Source organism: Eptatretus burgeri, chromosome 5 (assembly GCF_056783735.1).
Source record: "Eptatretus burgeri isolate ZD-2024b chromosome 5, Ebu_testis_v1, whole genome shotgun sequence".
NCBI classification, from domain to species: Eukaryota; Metazoa; Chordata; class Myxini; order Myxiniformes; family Myxinidae; genus Eptatretus; species Eptatretus burgeri.
In genome coordinates this window covers 38,598,874-38,625,307 of record NC_140965.1, presented here as the reverse complement: position 1 = coordinate 38,625,307, position 26,434 = coordinate 38,598,874, and the positions used below count along the sequence as shown (strand labels likewise).

The window sequence follows — 26,434 nt, the reverse complement described above, 5'->3', positions numbered from 1 at the left end:
GTCGTGCTAAGTCCTTCCTCGGCCCTGTTGAGCTCCTGACCACTTACAAAGCTTTTGTCCGTAGCCTGATGGAGTACTGCTCTCCCCTCTGGGCTGGTGCTCCTGCCTCCCACCTTTCTCGGCTTCACGCTGTCGAAACCAGGGCATTTAAGATCATCGGCATCTCCCGCAATGAAGCTGAGTCTTTGGGCCTCTCACTCAATCACCGCAGGTTGGTCGGTGGTCTTTCTGTCTTCTACCGACTCCTCTCCAGCCTTGCCCCCCCTGCTCTCTCTGCGATTTGTCCCCACCACATTTCCACAGGGCGCTCAAGGTCCGCCAACAACCCCCTTCTGGTAAAACTACCAAAATCACGAATCACTGCTCATCTTCACTCTTTCATTCCTCTTTTTTCCCGCCTTTGGAATAAACTTCCTCACTCTATTCTTTCCCATTCTTCCCTCCAGGCTTTCAAAATAGCTGTTCACCACCACCTCTTATCTTCCCCCATCCAAATCCTCGATCTTTTCTAACCCCGATAATCCACCCAAGCCCACTTCCTTCATTTCTCCTGCTTTGCTTCCTGAAAGTCCCTGAAATGTCCATCTTCTCTTCGCCATGTTCCCCGTCCCATCCCCATCCCTCTCCCTTCCACAGTTCACCTAATGTGTCTGTTCCCCACTGTTTTGTCTCTTCCACTCCCTCTTGTCTCATGCCTCCTTGCTGTGAGTTGTGTGTTGGCTCTCATACGAGCCTCGACCAAGGTATACAAAAAAAAACAACAAAAAACAAAAATAAAACAGGTTGTATACTTAACAGGGTCCAATGACACAACCACCAGCAAGCTAAAGGTCCAGAATCTCTAATTTATCAGGAGAAATCAGTCAACACCAAATTGATCGAAGCACCACGATGGTCTGTTTGGTCCTCCCGGTCATCAGTCTTCTATGGAGATGTGGCTCATACTGGTTGCCACAAACACAGGGAGTGTTGCTGCATATCCCACTTCTTAAGATCTTAGGGTCTTGAGTTCAAGCCCCTGTTGATCTGTTGAAATAACACCAGGTGAGTTGATTCAGCCAGTCATCAATCCTTTCGAGGTTGGCAAAATGAGTGCCAGCTTACGGGTAACCACTACGCTTCCAGAAATGATGCAACCAACCATCTGCAGGCATCATCAATCAAAAAACAAACAACAACAACAACAACGCCGCCACGATGTGATGTGATGTGATGTGATGTGCTGCTGACGATAGAAGATAATCCACTGTTCTCATCCCAACTACTTCTCAAGGGATTTTAAGTCGATAAACTGAAAGATTTAATTAATTTGTTGATGTAGCGCATTGCATAATGAGCCAAATGGACTCCTGCTTCAAAGTGATCAATGTAACTCATGAACTCCTCTTCCAAAATTGTTTGACATCTCCGAGGACCACCATGTCAGTGTAGTTCGTGCTGGTGTTCAACTTTCCACGTACGTCCAAGATTTGTTTTTCGATTTGTGAAAAGTGTTATTTGTTGCTACGTAATATTAGCGCAAGTCGCAATACTAATTAAAACGTCAAGGATTTGGGGGAAAAAAATAATAATAATAATTTCTAATCAAAGAACGGAAACGAGGAAGTGTTCGAGGATTGATCCTGGAAGTGTTCAAGGATTGATCCCGGAAGTGATTGCTCGACGCCGTGTGCGGTTGGTATCGATTGTCGAGTCTCGGCTTGGGTTTAAGAGTCAATCCGCAAATTGGTGAGAGCACGATGAACGCATGACAGAGAAAAGAAGAACGAGCTTATGGTAATTGCTTGGGCGTTCATCGGTGGGGGGATCGGGGAAGGGGGTGGACGTGTCTCCCCCTACGATTTGGAGGAGAGTATATCGACTTTTGATGGGAAAACAAAACTTGTACATAGAGATTACAGTACAGTACTCAGCGAAGATTACAAAGCGGTTTTCCTTGCTATTGATGTAATGCATGTAGTAATGAAAAGTTTGAACGCGCGATTATTTACTCGGCGAGTGGAATATTAATGGATATTATCGATGCGGTACGGCCTGAACTGGTGAACATAATGATCTGTTCGGCCGCAAAACTGCTATGTATGGCACACCGCTGCATCGCACACACGAACCGGCACTTGAGAACGCAAGATAACACTTTGAGGGAATCATCATCATCATAATCATGAACATTATCATGAACATCGCGAACATCATCATCATGAAAATCATCATCATGATCATGAACATCATCATGATCATGAACATCATCATCAACATAATCATCATCATGATCATGAACATAATCATCATCATGAGCTTCATCATGATCATGATCATGATCATGATGACTTAGGGTCCGTCATCTCTTACATAATGCAAACTGCAGTGTCTGTCCGTGCGTTCGGCTGTCTCCCGTTTCAGGCGGCAAAGGCAAAGCTCAACATTCAACCAGAAGGAATGTCCGATTACCAAAGGACATACGCTTGAACCGTGTAAATACAACGTGGACTCGCAGTTTGTTGATTAACACCTGGACTGACAGGTAGCCATCGAGGTACGCACACGAGCCTCGAAGCTGTCTTGCCTGGGTTCGAATCCCGAGCCAGCTGGCTTCACATTGTGGGTGAATCGTCAATTTGTGTGCCGTCCCTCCGATGGCGTCTTGTCTGCCTACCGACATGAGGAGGTTCACGTTGAAGAAGACCTCACGGTGTTGTGGAAATCTGGTTTGTGTGGATCGTTGTGCTCTGTACGCTGTGACAAAACAACTCACCCACGGCTAGGAAGTGCAGATGGCCGACGATCACCAGCAAGATGGTCGATGGGAGCCGATCCATCGGATATCCAAAGTGATCCTTGTACGTGTCGATGCCCAATGACGAACTCGTTGTACAAATGTCAGGTGATGGAAAGTCGTCAATAAATAAATAAATCGGAATCGCGGTTACTTATCGAATATTCTCGATGGGAGAAAGGTCGCCGGCTGGGCCGAGTTTACGAGAACCAGAACGAGGCGGAAATGTTCGTTCGGTTAAATCAAAACCGAATGTAAAAACCAAGAGGATGAAGTTCCCGCATTAATTGCTTCATGAAAACAACGAATCCTGTTAAATAGTTAAGAGGTGACAAAAAGAAAACCTGCTGACTCAAACACTGTGATGTACTGATAGAAGATGCTTAGCAGGCAGACACGAGCGGGAGGACAGTCGAGCCGGGCTGTGTTTCACAAGCGCGAGCGCGGGCGTACTTTGCCCGCGGCTCTCCTTTATTCCGCATTCAGCACACTCACGAGCCGGCCGACTCCAGCATTACTACAACGCCTCAGGCGGCGCGCACACCTTATATCCCTTGCAGACCCGATGACCACGCCGACCCCTCCTCCCATCATCATGCCCATCATGCATCATCATCATGCCCCGCCCTGCATGCCCGCAGGCTACACCACACTCCTCCCTCCTAAAACTATGATTATTAAATGATCACCACCATAATAAGCATAAACAACACGAAGGACTTCGGTATAATAGTCGACAAGGCACAAAAAATGAAAACAGCGAAGTATAACAGCACATCACATCATATAATGCGTGAAAGCGAGCTAATGGAGCTGCCACGGCCAGAATCCGAAGACACAGCACCTCCGAAACTCTGGCCGCGTTACCGATATGAAGCAGCAGGGCGAAAAGCACAGCAGCCCTACACAGCGGAAACGCCCCCAGGCGGCTCATGCTGACATGGCTCTCGGCGAGGCCGTGGCGATCTCCCGAGCAAACCTCCCCGGCACCATCAAACGCCTCCGGCCCACTCCCCCCAGGCAGACCCGACGTAGATAAACATGCCGAGGTCGGAAGCCCACTGTCTGGAAGCCGTGGCGCCAGCGCCAGCCTCGATCGACCTTGGCTGGGGGCGCTGAACAGCGCCGCTGGCTGAACGCACTCAATGTTCCAAAACAACCCACGCACCACAATCAGTTGAGACGCCAACGCCCATCTAAACGGCCTTGAGCGAACACAGAGAGCTGTGCCCGCAACCAGAGGTGGGGGTTTACGCCGACCAGCGCACCAGTCTTGGCTCCGAGTCGATCTCCGAGACCCACACAGTAGTTAGACGGTAGCAATTCCATTTAAACCACACTTCAATCATAGGCTCGTTATAAATCACTACGAACATCATTCGAATCATTGCAAACTCATTTTTCCGTACAGCGCGTACTTTTGATAAAATCCCAGCACATGACAAAACAACTACCCGCGGCCCGGGACAACGGAAGGCCAACCCAACCTTTTTATTCGCCACCACCGCTCCCAAAGCCACCACATCACATTGATCATAATACAAATCCCATTGATTGATCTCCGCCAAACCCACTCTCACACAGGAACTGCTGGCATTTATTTCAACAACGTTAAACTGCATCACTAGAGCAAGGAAAAACAAATATGCAATGAACAGCAACCCATAACCCTCATCACGAGTCCGATTCTTGATTGTTGACTCGATGTCGTGACTCGCGACTTCCTTTAACGCCACGGGCTCACCGCAGCCTGTTGAAGCTGCTCGAACAACACCGCACCTCGCATCATGCACGCCCCCGACGCGCGAGAGCCCATCGCGAGAGCTGGCACGGCCCCTGCTGCTCCCGAACCGCACACCGCCATTGCAGGCAGCAACGAACGGCCGCTCCCGTCACATCGACGCGGCTCCCGCCGCCAGAACCTCGCCCTCGGTACCCGACGAAAGCATCGAAGAGAGCATCGGCACACCTGGAGGTACGAACTGGAGATCCAGCCCGAGGTGCGCCGGCCAGTCCCAAAAGGACGGGCCCCTCCCCTCGCACCCCAAACACCGTGAGTAGGGCGCTTCGCCCCCGGTAAAGCACCGAGACGTCGGGCGCTGCAAGCGGCGCAACCGCTTCGCCGGTGTACGTGCGCGATGCGCGGGCAGCACGAGTGGACTCAATTCGACACCCGATCAGTGCCCCGATCACTTCAACCTCCCCTGCCACTGATCTTGTCATCTCCGGATCAATTGGAAGCAGGTCTAACTCCGGACCATCTGCTGTGCCCCGACCATCGAGACCCCGGACATTCTTCAGAGCTCGCGCGACGTCCCACGCCGCGTTCGAGCCGAACCACGTGTCCTCGTTCTTCAGCCGTGGCTCTGCAGAAATCATTCCCCCGATCTGACGTGCCTCAATAAAACGAACACCGAGCGTGGCCGTTGCCCACTCGACATGGCCGAAGTCGATTCCGACGAAGGCGGGCACGCGTTCGTTTGCCGTGCACCGACCCTCTGCCATGCTCGTGCTGGCGAGACCCTTGGCTCCGTAGCTTGGAACCGCACGGGTCATTTGCCGCCCTGCACACGCCGATCCGAAGATCCTCGTCAGCCAACTGTGATGTACTGATAGAAGATGCTTAGCAGGCAGACACGAGCGGGAGGACAGTCGAGCCGGGCTGTGTTTCACAAGCGCGAGCGCGGGCGTACTTTGCCCGCGGCTCTCCTTTATTCCGCATTCAGCACACTCACGAGCCGGGCGACTCCAGCATTACAACAACGCCTCAGGCGGCGCGCACACCTTATATCCCTTGCAGACCCGATGACCACGCCGACCCCTCCTCCCATCATCATGCCCATCATGCATCATCATCATGCCCCGCCCTGCATGCCCGCAGGCTACACCACACTTTGTGTACAACCACAAAGCTCAACAGTTAACCCTCGAAAAAGGACTCTACCCATTTGTCAACCAGTCCAGGTCGTGTAACCAATCAGAACTGGCTATGGTAGTCACGTGATGTCGGGCGAGGGAAAGGTTGCGCATGCTCGTTCTTGCACAGCAGGTCACCACAGCGTCCTTCACGAAGAATTAAATAAGAACAGAGTTCAATTTGTTCGACCACTTTATTAGCGTGGAACGACAATAATCAAACAAGTATTGAACAGGTTGAAACGCCCACAACATCCCTGGCTCCGGCTCAGGCTGCGCATGTGCACTGGCACAGGGGACCGTCGATATGTAGAAGTACCGTAAAGTACAATGTTCTCTATCTCCCTCCGAGTCTTTATTATGTTAATAGATAAAGGCTGAGAAAATATTAAGTTTAATGAATGAACAAAAGTTTATATCGCCCATCGTGTGACTATTCCATGGAGTAGTCCTTGTGCCAGGCAGGCACGCTGGTCGCTCTGGTGGATCGGCGTTGACCTATTGCTGGTGCTGGTGGTGTCACATCGGGCCCCAGTGGGGATGGGGCTCTCGGGGTTTCAGGGGCCGATGGTCGCGTCTGAAGGATCGCGCGCCTCGGTGTGCCTCGTCCTGGTGCTGCTGGCGTGTCTGAAACGGGTGTCGTCTTGCGCCGGGGTGTGCATACTGACGTCAGTGCCGGCGTGGGCCCCGTTGGCGTCGCAGATGTCACGGGTTCGCTGTCGAGGTCAGGCAGTTGCGGTGTTACAACGGGTGCAGGTACAGTGATGCGGGTTGCTAGATCATCATAGATAGACCGGGGTGGCAGCTGGTCATTGCGAACTGGGCTAAACTTGCGCAGGAATTTCCTGTTCCGAAGTGACTCTGCCCGAGCCGTCGATCTTGATCACGTATTGGTCGTGTTGGCGTACCTCCACGATACTGCCTGTCTTGTCCCATTTTTTGGGGTGGAATCCTGTCTGGTTCTGTACGCGGACTAGGTCCCCTACAGCAAGTAGCGGAAGGCGTTTGGTGTATTCTGCCCAGGTGTCGGCTGTGCGGATATGACGTTTGCGGAGGGCCTCCTCCCTCGCTTTCAGGGTCTCATGCCAAGTGTCGTGCGGTCTGTACTTCCCGGGGATAATTGGGATGAAATCGCGTATCGGGCGGCCGAAGACACACATTGCCGGGGAGATCTTCGTGTCAGGGTCAGGCATGTTACGATATTGTAGTATCGCTCTCTGCACAGCGTCAGTGTCAAGTTCTCCCTGCGGGCTGGTGTTGTCCGTGATAAGTCGTTTCATTGTCTTAACTCCAATCTCCGCGCGACAGTTGCTGTGAGGGAAGGCCACCGATGACAAGCGGTGGTGTACGCCCCATCTGTGCAGGAATGACCTGGTCTCGGTGGAGGTGAACTCCGGTCCCCCATCCGACGCAAGCTCTTCTGGTGTCCCGTACGTCACGAAGGCGCGACGTAAGTGGTTTATGAGTCCGGCGGCGATGATCGGCCAGTTCGAGTATCTGTCCACCGTCACAAGGTAGTGTGCACCCCTGTGTACAAAGAAGTCCGAGCACACTGCCTGAAAGGGGTAAACGACCGGAATAGGTGGAGTTGGTGGCGCTCCAGGCTGTGATGGTGCCATCCGGTGGCAGTGTTCGCAGTTTTTCCGAGTGGCGCTGATGTCGGCCGACATGCCTGGCCAGAATACAGAGGATTCTGCGCGGGCGGTCATCATTGATACGCCCTGGTGGGCAGCGTGTAGGTCGCTCAGCACATCGCCGCGGAGTGAGGGTGGTATGACGACTCGGTCCTTGTATAGGATCACTCCATCTGTCGATGTAATGTGCTCGCGGTACTGGTGATAGTCGCGAATTGTCTCTGGCATCTCGATTTTTGAGTCGGGGATGCCGTTCATTGTCATTCCCTCCAATATGTGCATATCGCCATCGCTGCTGGTGGCTTCCCTGACGCGATCCCATGTTACTGATCGTAATGATTCGAGGCCCGCGGCGCACCATGCCAGGTTGTCCTCCTCGACGTCGTCGTCATACTCCGCTCAGTTTGGCGTAGGAGGGACAGGACGTCGGTGTGCGTGCTTGGTTGGAGGTGGGTCGCTATTGTGGCATTGTCATCTGGAAGGTTCATGAGTGGAGGTCGCGTGGTGCCGACCGGCCTGCGCGACATGGCATCTGCCGCCTTGTTCTTCATGCCCGGGATATGTATGATGCGGAAGCGATAACACAGGGTCTTCTCCTTGAGGTTCCTGAGGCGGGGGTTGGGTATGTTGTCAAGTGCTCTGTCCGAAAGGAGTTTCAGCAGTGGTTTGTGGTCTACCGCAACGATCAGGTTCTCGCAGCCCAGTACGAAGTAGTGCGCCTTGTCCAAGGCGTCCGCGACTGCGAGAGCCTCGCCCTCTATGGGCGCGTATCTGGATTCTGCCGCGTGTGTAAATCTGCTGCCAACCAGGGTTATTTTCCATCCATCAGTGCAGCAGAATGGTCTAACTGGCACGCATCGGCAGTGCTTTTGAAGCAACCAGAATCCGATTCCCTCCTTCGACCAGTCCGTGGCGATGCATGTTGGCTTAGTTTTGTCAAATATGCGGACACCGTGTTCGATTTCTTGTACGATCACATCTTTCGATTCGCGGAATATGTCCTCTAACTCCATGGACCACTGGAAGCGTTCTCCACTTTTCAGGAGCTTCCGGAATGGCTGCATTCGTTCGGCCATACTAAAGGCGTATGCCACTTGGTTGACAAGCCCGAACCACGATCTGACATTACCTCATCTTGCTTTTACCTCATCTTGCCAATGTATGGCCACAGAGATGGGAGTGTGATGGGCAACCGGTGTCGCGTTCTCACTGAGCATAAGACGTCGTGGCGGGCCGGTCATTCTCGGTAGTGGCTGGTGTGGGCACGTGTTGAATGTGCTCTGAGCATACATCCTGAGTAAATGTGACTGTAGTGCCTCTCTGTTGGCCTCGGTCACTGGCATGGGGAGTGCGGTCGGCTTGGTCGGCGACTCCGCGTGTCTCGGGCAGTCGCACAATTCCGAGGTCGTCAGATTCACCTCTCCGAGTGTCGGGAATCTGTCCGAGATCATTCCCAGGCCCATGCAGGCCGCACGGGAGAGGAATATGCGGTCTGAAGAGTCCGTCACGTACGCGATTTGGCGCGTCTCCAACCTCCGAGCGTCGTCACTGTTACCGGCGAATCTGACTACCACGGCTCCGAGGATACGAATTCCTTTGTTGTTTGCGGCCTTCATGGTCATGGATACAGGTATGAGGTCCTCAGTACTCAGGCCCATTTGTTGGACGACTTTAATGCCGATCAGGCAGCTCTGGCACCCCGTGTCTGCCATAGCGGGTAGGGTTACCACGCGGGTGTGTTTCAGGAGGTTAAAACCCAGCGCTTTGTAATCCTCGCGCTTGTTGGTGAGAGTGAGGTTGACATATGGCTGCGGGTCGGATATGCGTTTCATCCACTTATCGCACATATCATCGTACAGGTGGTGAGCGAGGGGAAGCGCGCGCATTTCGTCCTCTGTGCTGGCCATGCTGACCATGCATAGCTCGACGAAGGCTGCCGTCTGCTCGTCGTACATCCCGTCGGTCTCCTTAGATCGTCGGTCTTGCCGATCGGCCGCCCAGGCACGCCTTGTCGAGGTGATTCTGGCGGTCACACTTCCGGCACTTTTTACCGTATCCGGGGCACTCGGCGCGTCTGGCGCGCCATTGAGGCGTTTTGCCGTGGCCCACCTCGCCGCAGTAGAAGCATACTCCTTCGGGCTTGGCCTTCGGTTTTTCCGGCCTGGCTCCCACTCTGGCGCGGACGTCCTGTTGCCTTCCCCGCCGATACGAACTACTGATCGCGTCCGTGCTCTGAGTGTCAAGCAGGCGCGATGCCGAGCGTTTTCCAGACTCTTTGGCCTCGGTATACTCTATCATGTCCTTTAATGGCATGTCCTGGTTCTTCTCACCGAGTAGGTCAAGTTGTATTGCTTGGTCCGCGATGCCACGGGCAACCACGTTGCGCAATATCTCTTCCGTGAAGTCGTTGACCTGATCGCACCCCGCCTTGGTGCACTTCATTTCATACTTGCACGTGTCCGCCTGCCCCTTGATGCGGGCGTGGAACGACCGGACGGGCTCCTCGTGTCCCTGTCGCATGTTAGATAGGGCCACTCGAGCTACCATCGTGTTCTCCGTCCGGACGGCGAGCGCCTTCATGGCGGCGAGGACGTCTTCTTCATCGCTGCCCACGAGGCTCCTACCCGCCGCGCGAGTGAGGTCCTTTCTCAGCTCCTCCTCACAGCACTCCAGTAGCTGCGCGACTATGTCGGGTCCGACAAGCTTAGTACCTGTTTTGTATTCGCCCCAGCGGGTTATGAAGTACGACCAGGCCTCGCCCGTTCCGGCCAGTGCTATGGAGGGACGCTTGAGTTTCTCCATCTTGGCATTCGAGCTCGCCGCCCTGGGGGCGGCGACGTGCACAGTGGCGTGTATACTCAACATGGCCGCCACCACTGCCGCCTCTGCGTGTGTAGCCATATAGTCACAACCCTCGATCGGGCACTCTGCTTCCACCGGCGCCATAGGAACAGTTATTCTGGAGTAAACGTTCTATTTTCGGTGATGCACACGTGTGTACAGTGTCCTGGGGGCTAAGATTGGGTACAGTACCCGAGAAATCCAAACTCACTGTCGACGTTCTCGTGGTCCGTTTTCACCCAGTCGTGTCCTCCTCAGCACCGACGATCTTTACTCGACTGCATCAAGTTGTTTGATTATAAATAAGAACAGAGTTCAATTTGTTCGACCACTTTATTAGCGTGGAACGACAATAATCAAACAAGTATTGAACAGGTTGAAACACCCACAACATCCCTGGCTCCGGCTCAGGCTGCGCATGCGCACTGGCACAGGGGAACGTCGATATGTAGAAGTACCGTAAAGTACAATGTTCTCTAAGAATGAGCAGGCTTTCACCGGGCACCATGAACAAATTACAGATTACAAATTACCGCTGCCAAGGCAATGGCAGACCAAGCAGTGCAACGCTTGCTCAGGAACCTGCTTCGGCAACACCCAACACCGACGCTCCGTGACGGAGTATAAGGATTACCACACAGTCGAATAAACCATGTCAGTGTTGTTAATAACAGTAGCCTGTACTGATTGTCTATGAACAAAGGTTGCAATGCAAGGTGATCATTTAATCAAAGAAAAACCTCCATTTAAGCATTGCGACTAAAAATAACGTCGAATAATAAACTTCAAAGAGGTCCAAAATGATCTTAAATTTAATTACCAATGGATTTGATGACTTGATTTGTTAAGAGGGAGAGCACCTGCTCAAAAGGATATGACAGGCATATAGATTATAGAGGGAGGTGGTGGGAAGGGGAGAGGGAGATGGAGGAGATGGGTGGAAGAAGTTTCCTTCTGGAGCCAGCCTGTCCACTCTATTCCTCTACAGCCCATTGTTTGTCCAAGTTTCCCTCTATTTTGTCCTTCAACTCCACTGTTGATATCACCCCCCTCCTCACTGTTCCTTTTGTCCTGTTCCGTTCAGTGTTCTAGCCTTCACTGAGCTTTGACCCTTACAAAAAAAATAATGACTGTCATAGTTTGGCAACCAGTGTGCAGGCTTGATGGGTCGAATGGTCTCTTGCTATTCTGAAGTTCCTTGGAAGTGAATTCATCAATTCACTGGTCTGCGTCATTTCAGAGGTCTAGGTTTTTTCAACGGTTCTTATGTTTTTTTGCATGCTGAATTTAGAAATGTATCTCATTTCGCTCAATCAGGTCAAGTTTTTGAAAAGGAAAAAAATGTGTATGTGCAGAAAAAAAAAAAGGAAAAAAAAAATAATCAAAATTTTTGTTTTATTAAATTCAAAATCAGACACATTGACAGAAAATGCACAAACTATATATAAAATGACGCACAAGTACCGAACATTAAAAAGACGAAGGAAAACAGCGACTGCTGGAGCGACTGAAGTTGGGTGTTGCCAGAAACAACGATTTATCTATATTTTTTCTGAAATAGAAATGAAAGTAATTGAGAAGGCACTTTCTTCCACATTAAGTGTACTTGTGTGTCATGATATGTATAGTTTGTACATTTTCTGTCAATTGCAAGTCTGATTTTGAATTTAAAAAATGCTAATTTAAAAAAAACAAAAATTTTGATTTTTTTTTTCTCCTTAAAATTGAGATCGCATAAAAACTTGACCTGATTGAGCGAAATTAGATACATTTCTGAATTCAGCATGCAAAAAAACATATAAGAACCGTTGAGAAAACCTCGACCTCTGAAAAAAATATTTCAAATGCAGCCCAGTGTTATTTGAGAATACCCTGCTATCCCCAAGGCTTGGGGAACATTTGTGTGAAGTTTCCCCTCCATCTGTTCAGCCATTTCAGAGAAGAATATTTTTAAGGTTAAAAAAAAGAAAATCATTATGGCTGAAAAAAAAACCACTTGACCGAATATTTACAATGAATAGTCAGTCCCAAGTGGGACAGACACTCGTCTCCCGATGGAGATGGTCGTAGTCAGGGTGTATTAGGTGATGAAGTTGTTTTTAATTTTAATTCGATGGAAAATTATCACGAGCAGAGTACCCGTCCTCCAGGCGATCTTGTTCCAAGCGTGTAACACGTACTTCCGACACATCCCTTTCGTTGCATGGTGTCAACGCAAAATACCACTGTCTCTATTGTTCCTGAAAATGAAAATATCCAAACCCGGGTTACGTACATAAAGGAAAGACGTGTGTACTATACTGCTTATGTGCATCCATAATATAGCTCGGATAATTCTGATTGCACTGGCTGAAAAGCTGACACCAAAGGCCTGAAGAACCTGAGGCCTATACAGAGTTGATTATACCTTTTTAGAGTTAATCTTATCACCTGAATTTGAATTGAAAAAAGGGTTCCATTCGTTATTGTGCATCGACATCATGATCATCATGCTGAGTTTCAAAAATATCCGTTGAGCCACCGAGGAGGAGAATGGAAAATAAGCGAAATTTGTTAATGGACCTACTGCCCTGACGGCCATCGTTATGGATTTAAGAGCTTGTATACTCCAACATCGACGAGCTAAAGATGTATAAAACAAGGTCTGCTGCTCACTGTTTTTGTAGTAACTTCACACAATGACAATGTTTACTCAGCATGTTCTACATGTATTGTATTGTTTTTTTTGTTCGAAAGGATTCGTGTTCTCAAGGATTTGTGATTCGTGACACAGTGATCTGACCTTTTCTTTGGCAAGGTATCTTTGAGAAACATGAGCACAAGGTGAGTCTCATTTGAAATATTATGATTAAATTGATTACAATTGCTATTTGTGCATTTGTGTGGGAGAGTTCTTGAATTCATGCAGCCTATCTTTGGCTTACACACTGGGAGCTCACTTTTCTTTGTCAGCTTCGTCTGTTCCGGAAGGGACGCAAGAGGTTATTGCATTGTGTGCCTGTCTGTGTCTGTCTGTGTGTCTGCACACAGACTTTAGTATAAATTGTTCATTCTAAGATTTACTGTAATCTAGATACCTCGGTGAAACTCTGCCTCATTCTTCTACTTCTTCTTCTTTCGTATGTAGCACATGGCTGCTGGTTGCATCATTTGCTGGGGGTGCAGCTTTGATGTATTGCCCCTCTGTAGGTTAGAGAAGGAATTTGGAATTTTGCCAAAGTGCCATCATGGATTCTCTTCCAGATGAATTAAACCGGTAAGGTGTCAAAACGCTGATGCCATAAGCTTTCTGACTGGTGACAGAACCTTTAATTTTTTTTGGTCGTGGGGATCAAGAAAAGATAAACTGCCAGGGTACTGTTGTATTGTCATTAAAAAATACTGCTGTATCATTATCAACCTTCAGGTTTGGGATATTCTGCTTTCTCCACCTACTCTGCTCTACATGTGATTCTTGTTCACGTCCCTCGTTGCATTTGGTCATTCTGAATGATGACCAGTCCTACTTATCTCCTGTGCAAGTGTAAAATAATAAAGTGCATCACTCATGATGCTGAAATCTCAAGTTCAAATGCCATATGACAATGCTGATTTGTCTATTGTCTCTTGATGTTCTTGTAATCGTATGTAAAAGTGCACCGCCATCTCAAGTGTCCTTTCCTACATGCAATAATGCAGAATGTCCAACCTCTACGCAAACTATAAAGTGTGGCATTTTGTATTGCAACACCTTGCGAACGGGCGATCGCGATCAACCCATGAAAATTGCACATTAGCTGTCTTTTGTTTTATTTAAGATTGTTCTGCATAATATTCTCCATTTGAGATGCTTACTCTGGAATTTGGAATGCCAAAATATGTCGTAGTCGATACACAAAACTTTCTCGAAAATTAAAATTATTGATATTGCGTGTGGTTAAGATAACCATAATGTGTCAGTCTGAAAGGCAAATTTTAGTGGATGTTATTTGATATGGCGATTTTTTTAAATTTTTTTTATTTATTTTTTTTATTTTTTTTTAAGTGATTTAACCAATTTGAAGTTTTGGGTTAAATTTCCTGTCAATACTTCTGGGTGTGTTTTTCATAGCCAGTCGATGTGGCTGAATAATTTTCTCACTTTTTTTGTTTTTTTTTCAGGTCACCACCTGTGGGAAAAAAGACAAGGACGGGTATCCCAGTATCACCAACCAAGCGGCGACAGATTGCTGATGAGGTCCAGGCTGAACGCCAGACTCCAACTGTCTCTTTCAGACAGTCATCTCTGCGGCATTGGACTCTTACTAAACATACGTCAGCGGAAATCGTGGTAGATGCACACATTCAAAATGTTGCTGCTTATTCGTTTTTCTTAGACTGTATCAATGCAGTTATTTATCCTGCATTTTTGAAATGGAGCATTCTGAATTTTTATGCATTCATTTTGGCCTTTTGTCAATTTTTTTAAGGCTTCCTCAACACGCCGTACATCACAGAGAATTGCACGAAGAGATGAATCAAAGAGGCGTCCACTTGTTAAATCACCTGTTGTGAAAAGGCAAAAGGACTCGTCATGCAAGTCTTTGCACTTTACAACCAGGGAAGAAGATTTGGGGAAAAATGCTCTTCACTCAACCCCACAAAGGACGTCAACTGAGCCACATACTGATAATAGAACAAGGGTTGGTGTTGGACTCTCAAATGGCTCCATTACTACCTCCTCCTCTTGCAAAATTTCTGCAACTCGCTCAACAGCTCGAAACATCCCTCAAACTTTAATTTCTACTTCATGCCACCTTGAGTTAGTTCGTGGCTCACAGAGAGAAACAAGGTGTGCCGTTCGTGAGCTAGCCAATAATTCATTGCCCCCAAAGATATCGCCTGTCGAATCATCTGAGAGGATATCACAGTGTGAAACTCCCAGATTGTCCCAAAGATTGTCTCGGAAGGTCCTCAGCAGGTGCATTGGACATACAAGTAGTAATCTGTTTGATGACATTGCACGTAAGCGAAATGTAGCAGTGAACCATAAATGCTTTAAATGCACATCCTCCCAGGAGGGCAGGGATGTCAATTTCTGCCCACAGAGTGTACCTTTTTCTTTGAATCGACGGTCCAATCGGTCTTTGGGGAAGCAGGTGGCAATGTTGGACTTACAATGTGATGAAAAGGTGGACGTGTCTTTGATACAGACAAGAGGTATAGCAGGATCTAAAGATGGTGGCTGCTCATCAATGCTGAAAATGGCTAACAGTGAAAATATAAGTGCTGCAGTTAAGGGTGGTGTCAAGTCCCAAGTGAAAAAGAAAGAGACCCTTGTGAACGTGAGACGTAGTCGACGAAAAACATCTGCAGATTTAGGAAGGAGTTCATCTGGCAGCCTGCACAATATCGTCCAGAATAAACGAGAAACTGTGCCCTTTAAAAATAAAAGCGATGCAAGTAGCTCTGAGTCACAATCTCAGATTTCATATTTGATTGAAGAATGGTCTCTAAAAAGGCGGGAAGCAAAAGAAACAGGTACCTCTCTCAACAGATCTCCGTATAAAGTGTCTCTCACGCCGAAGTTGTTTTATGGTTCTAATGATGGTCCTGGAAGAAACTACATAACTCCATTGGACCGGTGTGCTATAGGGGATGGCATCCGCAGGCTTGCTGAGAGAGGACTGAAGAAGACCACCTTTTCGAACACTGAAAAGCTTTCACCATCGACATTGAAATCTAAACCGATTTTACAAAAACAAAGTGCCAAGACGTCAGCGTCGCGGAAGGCCAACACCAAGACGCGGGTGTTGCAGAAAGTCGATGCCAAGATGTGGGTGTCACAGAAGATCGATACCAAGATGCGGGCACCACAAAAGGTCGACGCCAAGCAGCAGGAATCGCAGAAGGTCAATGCCAAGCAGCGTGCATCACACAAGGTCGACACCAAGAAGCGGGCATCGCAGAAGGTTGATGCCAAGAAGTGGGCGTCGCAGAAGGTCTACGCCAAGAAGCGGGTGTCGCAGAAGGTCGACGTCAAGAAGCGGGCGTCGCAGAAGGTCGACGTCAAGAAGCGGGCATTGCAGAAGATCGACGCCAAGAAGAGAGCGTCACAGAAGGTCGACGCCAAGAAGCGGGCGTCGCAGATGGTCGACGCCAAGAAGCAGGCCTCGCAGAAGGTCGACGCCAAGAAGCGGGCCTCGCAGAAGGTCGACGCCAAGAAGCGGGCCTCGCAGAAGGTCGACACCAAGAAGCGGGCGTCACAGATGGTCGACGCCAAGAAGCGGGCATCACAGATGGTCAACGGCAGTAAGCGGGCATCGCAGAAGGTCGACACCAAGAAGCGACCACCACAGAAGTTCGACGCCAGGAAGCGGGCACCGCAGAAGGTCGATGCCAGGAAGCAGGCGTCACAGAAGGTCGACGCCAGGAAGCGGGTGTCACAGAAGGTCGATTCCAGGAAGCGCACAGCGCAAAAGGTCAACGACAGGAAGCGCACACCGCAGAAGGTCGACACTAGGAAGCGTGCGCCGCAGAAGGTCAACGCGAGGAAGCACGCTTCTCAGAAGGTCGCCGCCAGAAAGTTTGCATCGCAGATCACCACCGCGATGAAGCAGGGGTCACAGAAGGTCACCACGGTGAAGCGGGCATTGCAGAAGGTCGCTGCGATGAAGCGGGCTTCGCAGAAGGTCGCCGTGGTGAAGCGCGCATCACAGAAGGTCTCCGCGCAGAGGCGGGCATCACAGAAGGTCTCCGCGCAGAGGCGGGCATCGCAGAAGGTCTCCGCGCAGAGGCGGGCATCGCAGAAGGTCTCCGCGCAGAGGCGGGCATCGCAGAAGGTGTCCGCGCAGAGGCGGGCATCGCAGAAGGTGTCCGCGCAGAGGCGGGCATCGCAGAAGGTCTCCGCGCAGAGGCGGGCATCGCAGAAGGTCTCCGCGCAGAGGCGGGCATCGCAGAAGGTCTCCGCGCAGAGGCGGGCATCGCAGAAGGTCTCCGCGCAGAGGCGGGCATCGCAGAAGGTCTCCGCGCAGAGGCGGGCATCGCAGAAGGTCTCCGCGCAGAGGCGGGCATCGCAGAAGGTCTCCGCGCAGAGGCGGGCATCGCAGAAGGTCTCCGCGCAGAGGCGGGCATCGCAGAAGGTCTCCGCGCAGAGGCGGGCATCGCAGAAGGTCTCCGCGCAGAGGCGGGCATCGCAGAAGGTCTCCGCGCAGAGGCGGGCATCGCAGAAGGTCTCCGCGCAGAGGCGGGCATCGCAGAAGGTCTCCGCGCAGAGGCGGGCGGCACAGAAGGTCGCCGCGCAGAGGCGGGCGGCACAGAAGGTCGCCGCGGTGAAGCGCTTGTCGCAGAAGGTCGCCACGGTGAAGCGCGCATCGCTGAAGGTCTCCGCGCAGAGGCGGGCATCGCAGAAGGTCTCCGCGCAGAAGCGGGCATCACAGAAGGTCTCCGCGCAGAGGCGGGCGGCAGAGAAGGTCGCCGCGGTGAAGCGCTTGTCGCAGAAGGTCGCCACGGTGAAGCGCGCATCGCAGAAGGTCTCCGCGCAGAGGCGGGCATCGCAGAAGGTCTCTGCGCAGAGGCGGGCATCGCAGAAGGTCTCCGCGCAGAGGCGGGCGGCAGAGAAGGTCGCCGCGGTGAAGCGCTTGTCGCAGAAAGTCGCCACGGTGAAGCGCGCATCGCAGAAGGTCTCCGCGCAGAGGCGGGCATCGCAGAAGGTCTCCGCGCAGAGGCGGGCATCGCAGAAGGTGTCCGCGCAGAGGCGGGCGTCACAGAAGGTCGCCACGGTGAAGCGCGCATCGCAGACGGTTTCCACGCAGAGGCGGGTATCGCAGAAGGTCTCCGCGCAGAGGCGATTGTCACAGAAGGTCTCCGCGCAGAGGCGATTGTCACAGAAGGTCTCCGCGCAGAGGCGATTGTCACAGAAGGTCTCCGCGCAGAGGCGAGTGTCACAGACGGTCTCCGCGCAGATGCGAGTGTCACAGAAGGTCGCCGCGGAGCAGCAGAAGGATCGTGCTAAGAAGTGTGTAATGCACAAAGATAATACTAAGAATCGAGTCTTATGGAAATCAAAGCCTGACTGTAAACAAGAAGGAACCAACAACAATGAAGGACAATATCAGAAGGTGTCAAAGATGGTGTCACTGTCTGAACTGCGAAAACAGTTCCAGGAAGTAGAGCAGGAAGGTGAGGATGAACAAAGGGTTTTTAATAAAAGGAAAACGGAAGGTGCAAGTCCAGGAAGTATGAGAGAGGAGGTTTCTCGAGAAGGAATGAAAAATATTGAAAATGAAATTTCACACCAGGATGAACTCGGTGTTAAAACGGTTGCTGAAATTGGGGTTCGCCTGACTTCAAAGCAGGACCAGGATACGACATCGAGAGTTAAGCCGAGGATATACGTCGGTGCGGCCTTCTTCAGCCCCAAAATGATCAAGCCAAGTAGTCGACCAAGTAAGAGTAGAACCAACAATTACAGTCCTAAACAATCTGTTCACTCTTGCTTACCTATTCTTTCACAAAAGGTTCCAACTGCCTGCCTCACAGTAGATAAAGCTACCTCACAAGCTGCTCTGATGCCTGTGCCAGTCAGCAATGAGTTTAAGGCCAATAATGTAGATATGAAAGCTCAGTTGGGGAAACGACCAGGATTGAGTTTCAGTGTACAAAGTTTGTTTGATGACTGGGAAGAAGTAGCTGTGGAAGTGGAGAGTATGCAAACTCCTCAACCATGTGCTCCATCTGACATGAAGCATAATGCGACCAGGGCAGCAGGTCAAGGAGAAGAAGATATAAGGGAACAAGTTCAAACGGCTGGAAAGGTATGAGATAAATTTGTTCTTCATCCTCTTCTCGATCCAAATGTACAGGGTGGTCAACAAATTGCTGTTCCAAATGCAAACCTTAATAATAATAATAATAATAATAATAATAATAATAATAACAATAACAATAAAATAATGAAATGGGAAACAACAATATGGCTTGCAGCATGTGAAAGAACATTTTTCAACGTTTTACGGTCAACATTTTTCAAGATCTGAATCCAAATCTGAATGGACGTATGGGGATTGTGCGCTGACCTTTCACGAGCGTGTTCAACGTCCTCACCACTTGCGCTTGGCCGACCTACCCCCTTCCTCTGCACGATGCTACCTATCTCCATAACCTTTTTGTGTCGCACAAATGGTTTTCCTCGGTGGTAGCTGCCTTCCATATAATAGGTCATCCTGAAATTTTGTTGAACCAGTGCAGCTGATTTGGTCCCTTAAAACCAGGTAACAGACTGCGCTTTTTCTTTTGGGGATGCCATTTGCAGTAAATGTGATGTCAGGTGTCCCAGGAGACACCTGGAAAAGGAAATGAAGGAAATAAAACTTTGAGAAATAACCTTTCGCATGCAGCAAACCGCTCCATTGTATCCCATTTCATTATTCCTTTTTATTCCCCTCGCCAGAGGAAAGGGTATTGCATTTGGGTCCCTTTGTTTGTTTGTCTGTTTGTGTGTGTGTGTGTGTCCGTACAGAACTTGAGTGAGTATTGAAACGTTTGAAACGTGAGTATGTCTTAATTACATACCATTGGAATGTGAGTCCATCTATAAATTACGTACTATTGAAACATAAGTACGTCTTTTAATGACATCCCATTGGAATGTGAGTACTTCAATCAATTACGTACCGTTGGAACAGGAGTACATCTATTAATTGTGTAGCATTGAAACGTGAATACGTCTAATATTAAATACATACAATTAAAATGTCAGTCCGTCTCTTAATTATATGTTGGAACATATTAATTATGACTGCTATTAATTGCATAACACACCAGCACGCAAACACCACGCACAATTCATCGCACAAAACAAGTCCTTGCAATGGTCTGGAATCCGATTGTTTGTTCTTATTGCTTGAATTAGGAGTGGTAATTTGTGACACCCTGTATTAGGTAATATTTTGGTGTTTATGATTGTCTCCCCCTCCCTTTAGGCAATTGTTAATTTTTTTTTATGGGAGACAAAAGTACAGGTTTGTGTTTGTTGGGGAACCATTATTTTTAAATGTACACTTTACCATTTCCACGACCTATATTACTGCACCAACATACCACCTTGAGTTAATTATAATTTTATTGAGTTACTTAGTAATTAAAATGTAAAATATACATGTCCCATTTTGAGGTGTGGTTGGGGGCTGTGTCCTCAGAGAACTTGTATTCTTTGTTCTTTTTTTTCTTTCTTTCTTTTCTTTCAGCAATTACAATTGTACGCAGTTCCTTCATTTCTGAATCAATCCTCTCCAAATTTGGCACGATAGTAACTTGGTCCAATACACCCAGACTGCTGTTATCAATTTTTTTTTTTGATTCAGGCCCCCATTCTGATGATGGGTCAAAGTGGAAATGCTAAAAATTACTCACTCTTGTATTTATGTCAGTGAAAAATTTAATTTGGCACAAAGTGCTTTCAAACAGCTCCTTTCGGGATGCTGAGAGAAATTTTTTTCTGATTAGAGTTATCTTGGGGGATAATATAGGGTTCAAAGGTCAAAATTAGTCACAAAATTAATGTTTTTGGCATGCCATGCCTCTGCATTTACACCAATTCAGACAAGCATTGGAAAATGATGCATTACTACAGCCTTTACAGAGTGAAGTCGACATGCATTGCTCTGGTGTCTTCTTTTTGATTTACATGGGTCAACAGTCATAATCAGTTGCAAAATTGACATATTTGGCACACCAAGCTTTTCTTTTTTAACCAATGCTGAATAGACTTGGCATAAACATACCTTGGCACAACCCCTATGGAGAAAAAAATTTCAGATATTGATCCAATGCAAAGTGGATGGAACTTGGTTGGTGGATGGAAAGGTGGTTTGGAGGGGGGGGGGTGATTAGGTTTTGATTATCTACGACTCCAGTCCCCCCCCCCCCAACCTTGGTGTGGCATAAATACCACTGTGTGCTACTCTACTTATGAGATTCATCCCAAAACTTGCCACCTCACTCAAACATTTTAAGTGAAACGTCTACATCGCAAAATTTCATGGATACCAGCTATCCAATTACTTATGTCCAGACAGTAAAGTCACATTTCTCAAAGTATTTGTTTCGTCCAGTAATTCAAACTATGGCATCGTTGCCGAGGGCATAGTCAATGTAAAGAAGGTATCCAAGTTGTCAGGGTGATGCAAAAGTAAAATGCACAATAAATCCACAAATAATTTCCAGCACCAGCTTTTACTCCAACAACCAAAAACTCCAGCTTTTCTCAATGATGCCATCAACCATCACAATTCTGCGCCACATGCAAAACATTGTCCATGATCTGTCAGTGTCCTTGGAGAGGGAAGTTATGCCTCACCCACTGTTCAACAAATTTAAGTCCATGCGAGTTACATATATTCCTTAAAATGAAAAACTAACTTGTTGGAAGACGTTTTGCATGTTTTGAACAGTTTAACAACTGTTTGTTTAAGAACTGTTTCACACCCACTGCATTAAGAACACCTGAGAAGAAAGGCTTCTGCGCTGGGATCATAAGATCGTAGTACAAAGTGCATCGAAGAGGAAGAAAATCATGTAGAATTAGCGAATATACCCGTCAAGGATGAGTGATGGGATGATGGGATCTTATCGCACTGGAGGTTCGTAGAACAACACCAATGATCCTATGAGGTTTGGTGTTGAAGTGCCACCCACAAGAATGCCTTGCCATCGCCCAGGTGGCGAATGTTTGGAGAAAAGTCTCTACTTGTTATTGAGCCGAATAGGATAAATGTCGGAGCTGTAAGTAAATTTGGAGGCCGTAAGCAGAATTGTAAGACTGTTAATTATCCCTATCATAAAGTTTGGTGACTGCACAAAAGTTGAGAGAGAAGATCGGAAATGAGACACACCATCCTTTCATCGACATAGAGATGGAGATAATGTGACATTAACAAAGCTTATCATTTCTACAATATCTAATACGTGAAGTGACAACATTGGGGATGTCCTGTATAACGTCACCAAGCAAGAAAACTGCAAATTGGCATACTTTTTTTTTAACTTATTATCCCCCACCAACCAATGAAGTTGGCGGGGGATATAGAAATGGGCTCCGTCTGTCCGTCCGTCCGTCCGTCCATCACATTTCGTTTCCGGAGCTTAACTACAAATCCCCTCAAGATATATTTACGAAGTTTGGTACACATATCAAGCAAGTGGTGAACTGGTGCTTTTTGATATTTTCTAATTAATTGTTACATGATTTGGCAGCCATGTTGGATTCAAGAAAAATATTAAATAATGTTTTCTCTGGAATCACATAACCTAACGAAGTGAAAATTTGCAACTATCATCTTCCATCATGTCTGCATACATAGTAAAAATTATGACATCACAAGTCACATGGTTTGGCGGCCATCTTGGATAGAAAACACACCTCATCCGATTAACACGAAACTTCACACACGTATTCCACTGGAGGATTGGAGGCAGAATGTAAATTTATGATGTCATAGGTCACATGGTTCGTCAGCCATCTTGGATTGAAAATTAATAAATTTTAAAAATCTTCTTCTCCAGAACGGGCTGGACAGATTGAGGCAAAATTTTACATATACTTACCCCAAGACATCCTTTCAGAAGTTTGTTAATTTCTAATTGATAGGTCACATGGTTTGGTGGCCATATTGAATTTACCCTAAAACATTCAATCATCTTCTCCAGAATGGCTGGACAGATCAAGGGGAAACTTCACATACATATTGCACACGCTTAGGGAATATAAGTTTGTTAATCCTCATTTACTATGTCGGGGGATATCGAAGACTTTGTCTTCAACGGATGCTAGTTTTGCCTTGAAATATCTTGATGCATACAGAAATTGATGAAAATAGAATATCTTAAAATGCATTCACAGTTTGTAAATTCCTCACAAACATACAAGTGATACCTGTGTTTCAATTTCAAGGTTTATTGCAGATTTGGGCATTTTTCATGATGTACAGTTATCATTTTGAGGTTATTTCTCCGAAAGAAAGTCATAGAATGGGTCCTTGTCTCCTGCCGTCCGTACGTACGTCCGTCTGTTAACATTTGACTGAAACATCTTCACACAAACTACCTGATCAATTATGGATCAAATTTGGTATGACGCATCGAGACAGCAAGGTCTCATGGGGTTGTGCTCCCCATCCGGAGGGGGGGGGGGGGGTTTGCTCCAAATATTGGTATTTTATTCAAAAATCTTCTCAGAAACCGCCGGACAGATCCAGACCACATTCGCAACGAGGCGTCGAGACAATGCCCTAACCTGAAGTGGTGCTCCTCATGGCTGTATCTCCCCCGGAAAGGGGGTCACAGTCCTCCCCCCAAATCCCTCATTTTCATTAAAAACATCTTCACAACTACCTGAGCGGTAAGGATTAAATTTGCTACGATGCATCAGAACAGTGAGGTCTCATGGGCTTGTGTTCCCCATCCAGATATGCCCATTGAGGGGGGTTTTTGCCACAAACATTGGTATTTCATTGAAAAATCTTCTCAGACACCGACAACTGGATCCAGACCAAACTGGCCATGTGGCATCGTGACCATGTCTTCACCTTAAATTGTGCTCCCCATGGCCATATCTCTCCTGGAAAGGGAAAGGAGGGAAAGGAGGGAAAGGAGGGAAAGGTCCCTCCCCTAATCCCTCATATTCACAAAACATATTTTCCTCACAAACTACATGACTGATACAGACCAAATTTGGTATGATGCATCATGACAGTAACATATCATGAGGTTGTGCACCCCATATGGATCCACCTCTGATAAGAGTCTGAAAAGGGGCGTTTCGCCTCAAATTCATTTAATTTATTTTAAAATCTTCTTCGAAACCGACGGCCAGATGCTGACCAAACCTCATCATGAAGCTTACGAACCATGCCGTTAACTTAAGTTCTGTTCCCCATGACCATACCACTTCAGGAACGGGGGGCCTGGCCCTTTCCCTCTAATCCTTCATTTTTACCCTGCCTCTTGGGGAAATAACCATCAGTCCCCGACGGGGCTATTTTTTTTAGTACTGTATAGTTATTTGGTTTATGATGTTCTTCATTTTGATGACTTAATTCGTTTTACCTTTGTCAAAATGTCAGAAAGGATAAGCTTATTCTCAAAATTATAATTGGATAACTATGTCTTGTAAAGAACCCAGGTTTTATAGTGTCATTAAAATTTCACGACATTGAGATCAAGTTATTTAAGTAATGAGGCTGCATTATGAGTAAACACAAGGTATCCATGTTGGATTATTTTTCTTTTCCCTCTAATTTTGATCTGGTAGTTAGCTTGCAGCATTTCTCTCATTGCCACTGTTCTTATCGCTGATTTTACATTGCGTTTGATAGGAAAAAATGTTTCAGTTTGCCATATTTTAACTCATTATTGTCATTTTGCTGCACCATAAAATGAGCCTTTTCTGGCGAGAATAGTGCCGGATCACGTGTTTAAATGGTGGTTTGTGCATGTGTCACCTCAGGCAAGCGGATACACAGATTGTGGAACTCCGACAGCGAAGGCAGTTTATCCGATCTTCACCTCTGTCAGTGGTGGAAACAGGGCAACGACCAGGTCATAATTACCTCTGCCACCGAAGGTGGACAGAGGTTATGTTTTCATCCCTGTTTGTTTGTCTGTCTGTTTGTGAGCAGCATATCTCAAAATGTTGTGGACGAATTCATACGAAATTTGGTGGACAGGTTGCGGGTGTGACCAGGACGAATTGGTTCAATTTTGGTGAAGGTCCGAATCTGCATCTGGATACAAGAATGTAAAAAAGTTATTCTTCACCATTGAGAGATTGGCTAAAAACAATATATAGTACAATATTTCAAAAGGTTGTGGATGGATTCGGACGCAACTTGGTGGACAGGTTGGATATATGACAAGGAAGAATTGATTAGATTTTGGTGATGATCCGAATCTGGATCTGAGAATTTTTCAAGTGATTCTTCTCCTTTGAGTTATAGGGTTTAAAACTGGATAAATAGCACAATATCTCAAAAGGTTATGGACGGATTCAGCCAAAATTTGATGGTTGAGTTGGTTAGATGACAAGAACAAGCCAATTCGATTTTGGCCCATCGGTGGGATACAAAATGTCCACTGTTCAGCCTGGTGGAGGTATGTGCCCTATTGAGTGCCGTTTTAGTTTCTTTTGTGTTTGTATTGGTTTTTAACAAAAAAATTGGCTAAAAAAAATTGGAAGAAATACTTGCCCTACAAATATCTTCATTACCTGCACCCCGATCGCCTCCACAAAAAACCCTACTCGGCTTCTCCCCACCACATCTCCACTCTTTTCAGTGAACATATGTTGATAAGTTGATATATTTAATTAATGTGGTGTTGAGGTAGCACAGGCATGATGAGCCCAATAGCCTCCTTCTGCATCAAGGTTCCTTGTGATGGAGCATTCGTCAGGTTTGGTGAAAGGTGAGGTGCACATTGAAAGTAACTGGATGGTGACACCGGCTGGTGCCCAGAGCGATGGTTCCTTAGACAGCCCAACTCAACCTAAGTGAGACAGCATTCTTCGAGGGTGGGATCCTCACTGTCCCACCAGGGGCACAAGGAGAAAGAAGCATTGCCGACTCCTCCATCACTTTCCGTCCAACACAAACTTGTGCTGTGAGACAAATTAATAATTACCTACAGGCTGGTCCAAAAGTCTCCTTCCTCCCACTAGCTTATCATGGAGTATGGTAGTACTCTATATAGAAGGATGAATTGGGGAAAAATGGCTGCCCATTCAAATGGGTGCACAACAATAGGGTTCTAAAGGCCCCGTCACACCTTGACGATTTAGCCAGCAAAATGTAGCCTGACGTATGCAAAATTTGGCTAAAACGCTGGCAAACACGTCAAGAGCATGCTGGCATACGTCGTAGTATGCTGGCTTTTTTTCGTAGTACGCTGGCATACGTCTTTGTACGCTGGCATACGTCGTAGTACGCCAAGGTGTTAGACAAATTTTCCATGCTTGAAATTTTTCGACGTATGCCAGCGTATGACTCACACGTTCCGCATAATGCTGGCCATAAGTTGTAGGCACGTTACGCGATCGTCGACACACGTTACTAGTAAGTTACTCATAAGTCGAAACACGTCGAGGTAATGTTTAGCGTACCCGAAATTTATTTCTAACCTATGAGTAACGTGTTGTAGGCACGTTACGCGATCGTTGACACACTTCCACACACGTTACTTGTAAGTTACTCATAAGTCGAAACAAGTCAAGGTAATTGTTAGCGTCAGTGTTCCAGACTCCCTGTTTTTTTTT

At 47.6% G+C, this 26,434-nt stretch overlaps 1 protein-coding gene across 4 annotated transcripts in view; it reads left to right on the top strand.

The window, feature by feature from the left end:
- Positions 1–1,627: 1,627 nt before the first annotated feature.
- LOC147026269 (uncharacterized) overlaps positions 1,628–26,434 on the top strand; it is a 42,169-nt gene continuing 17,362 nt past the window's right edge. The window contains exons 1-6 of one of the 4 annotated variants that reach the window (XR_015058267.1): positions 1,628–1,776; positions 12,904–12,990; positions 14,308–14,476; positions 14,616–18,941; positions 19,646–19,675; positions 24,632–24,723. Coding sequence is in view for 3 of the 4 variants with exons in the window: in XM_085881522.1 (XP_085737648.1) it covers positions 12,980–12,990; positions 14,308–14,476; positions 14,616–18,941; positions 24,632–24,723 (4,598 nt within the window). In the remaining variant the exon portion in view is untranslated. The remainder of the gene's footprint in view (positions 1,777–12,903; positions 12,991–14,307; positions 14,477–14,615; positions 18,942–19,645; positions 19,676–24,631; positions 24,724–26,434) is intronic. The other 3 variants (XM_085881523.1, XM_085881522.1, XM_085881521.1) reach the window with 3 other exon arrangements.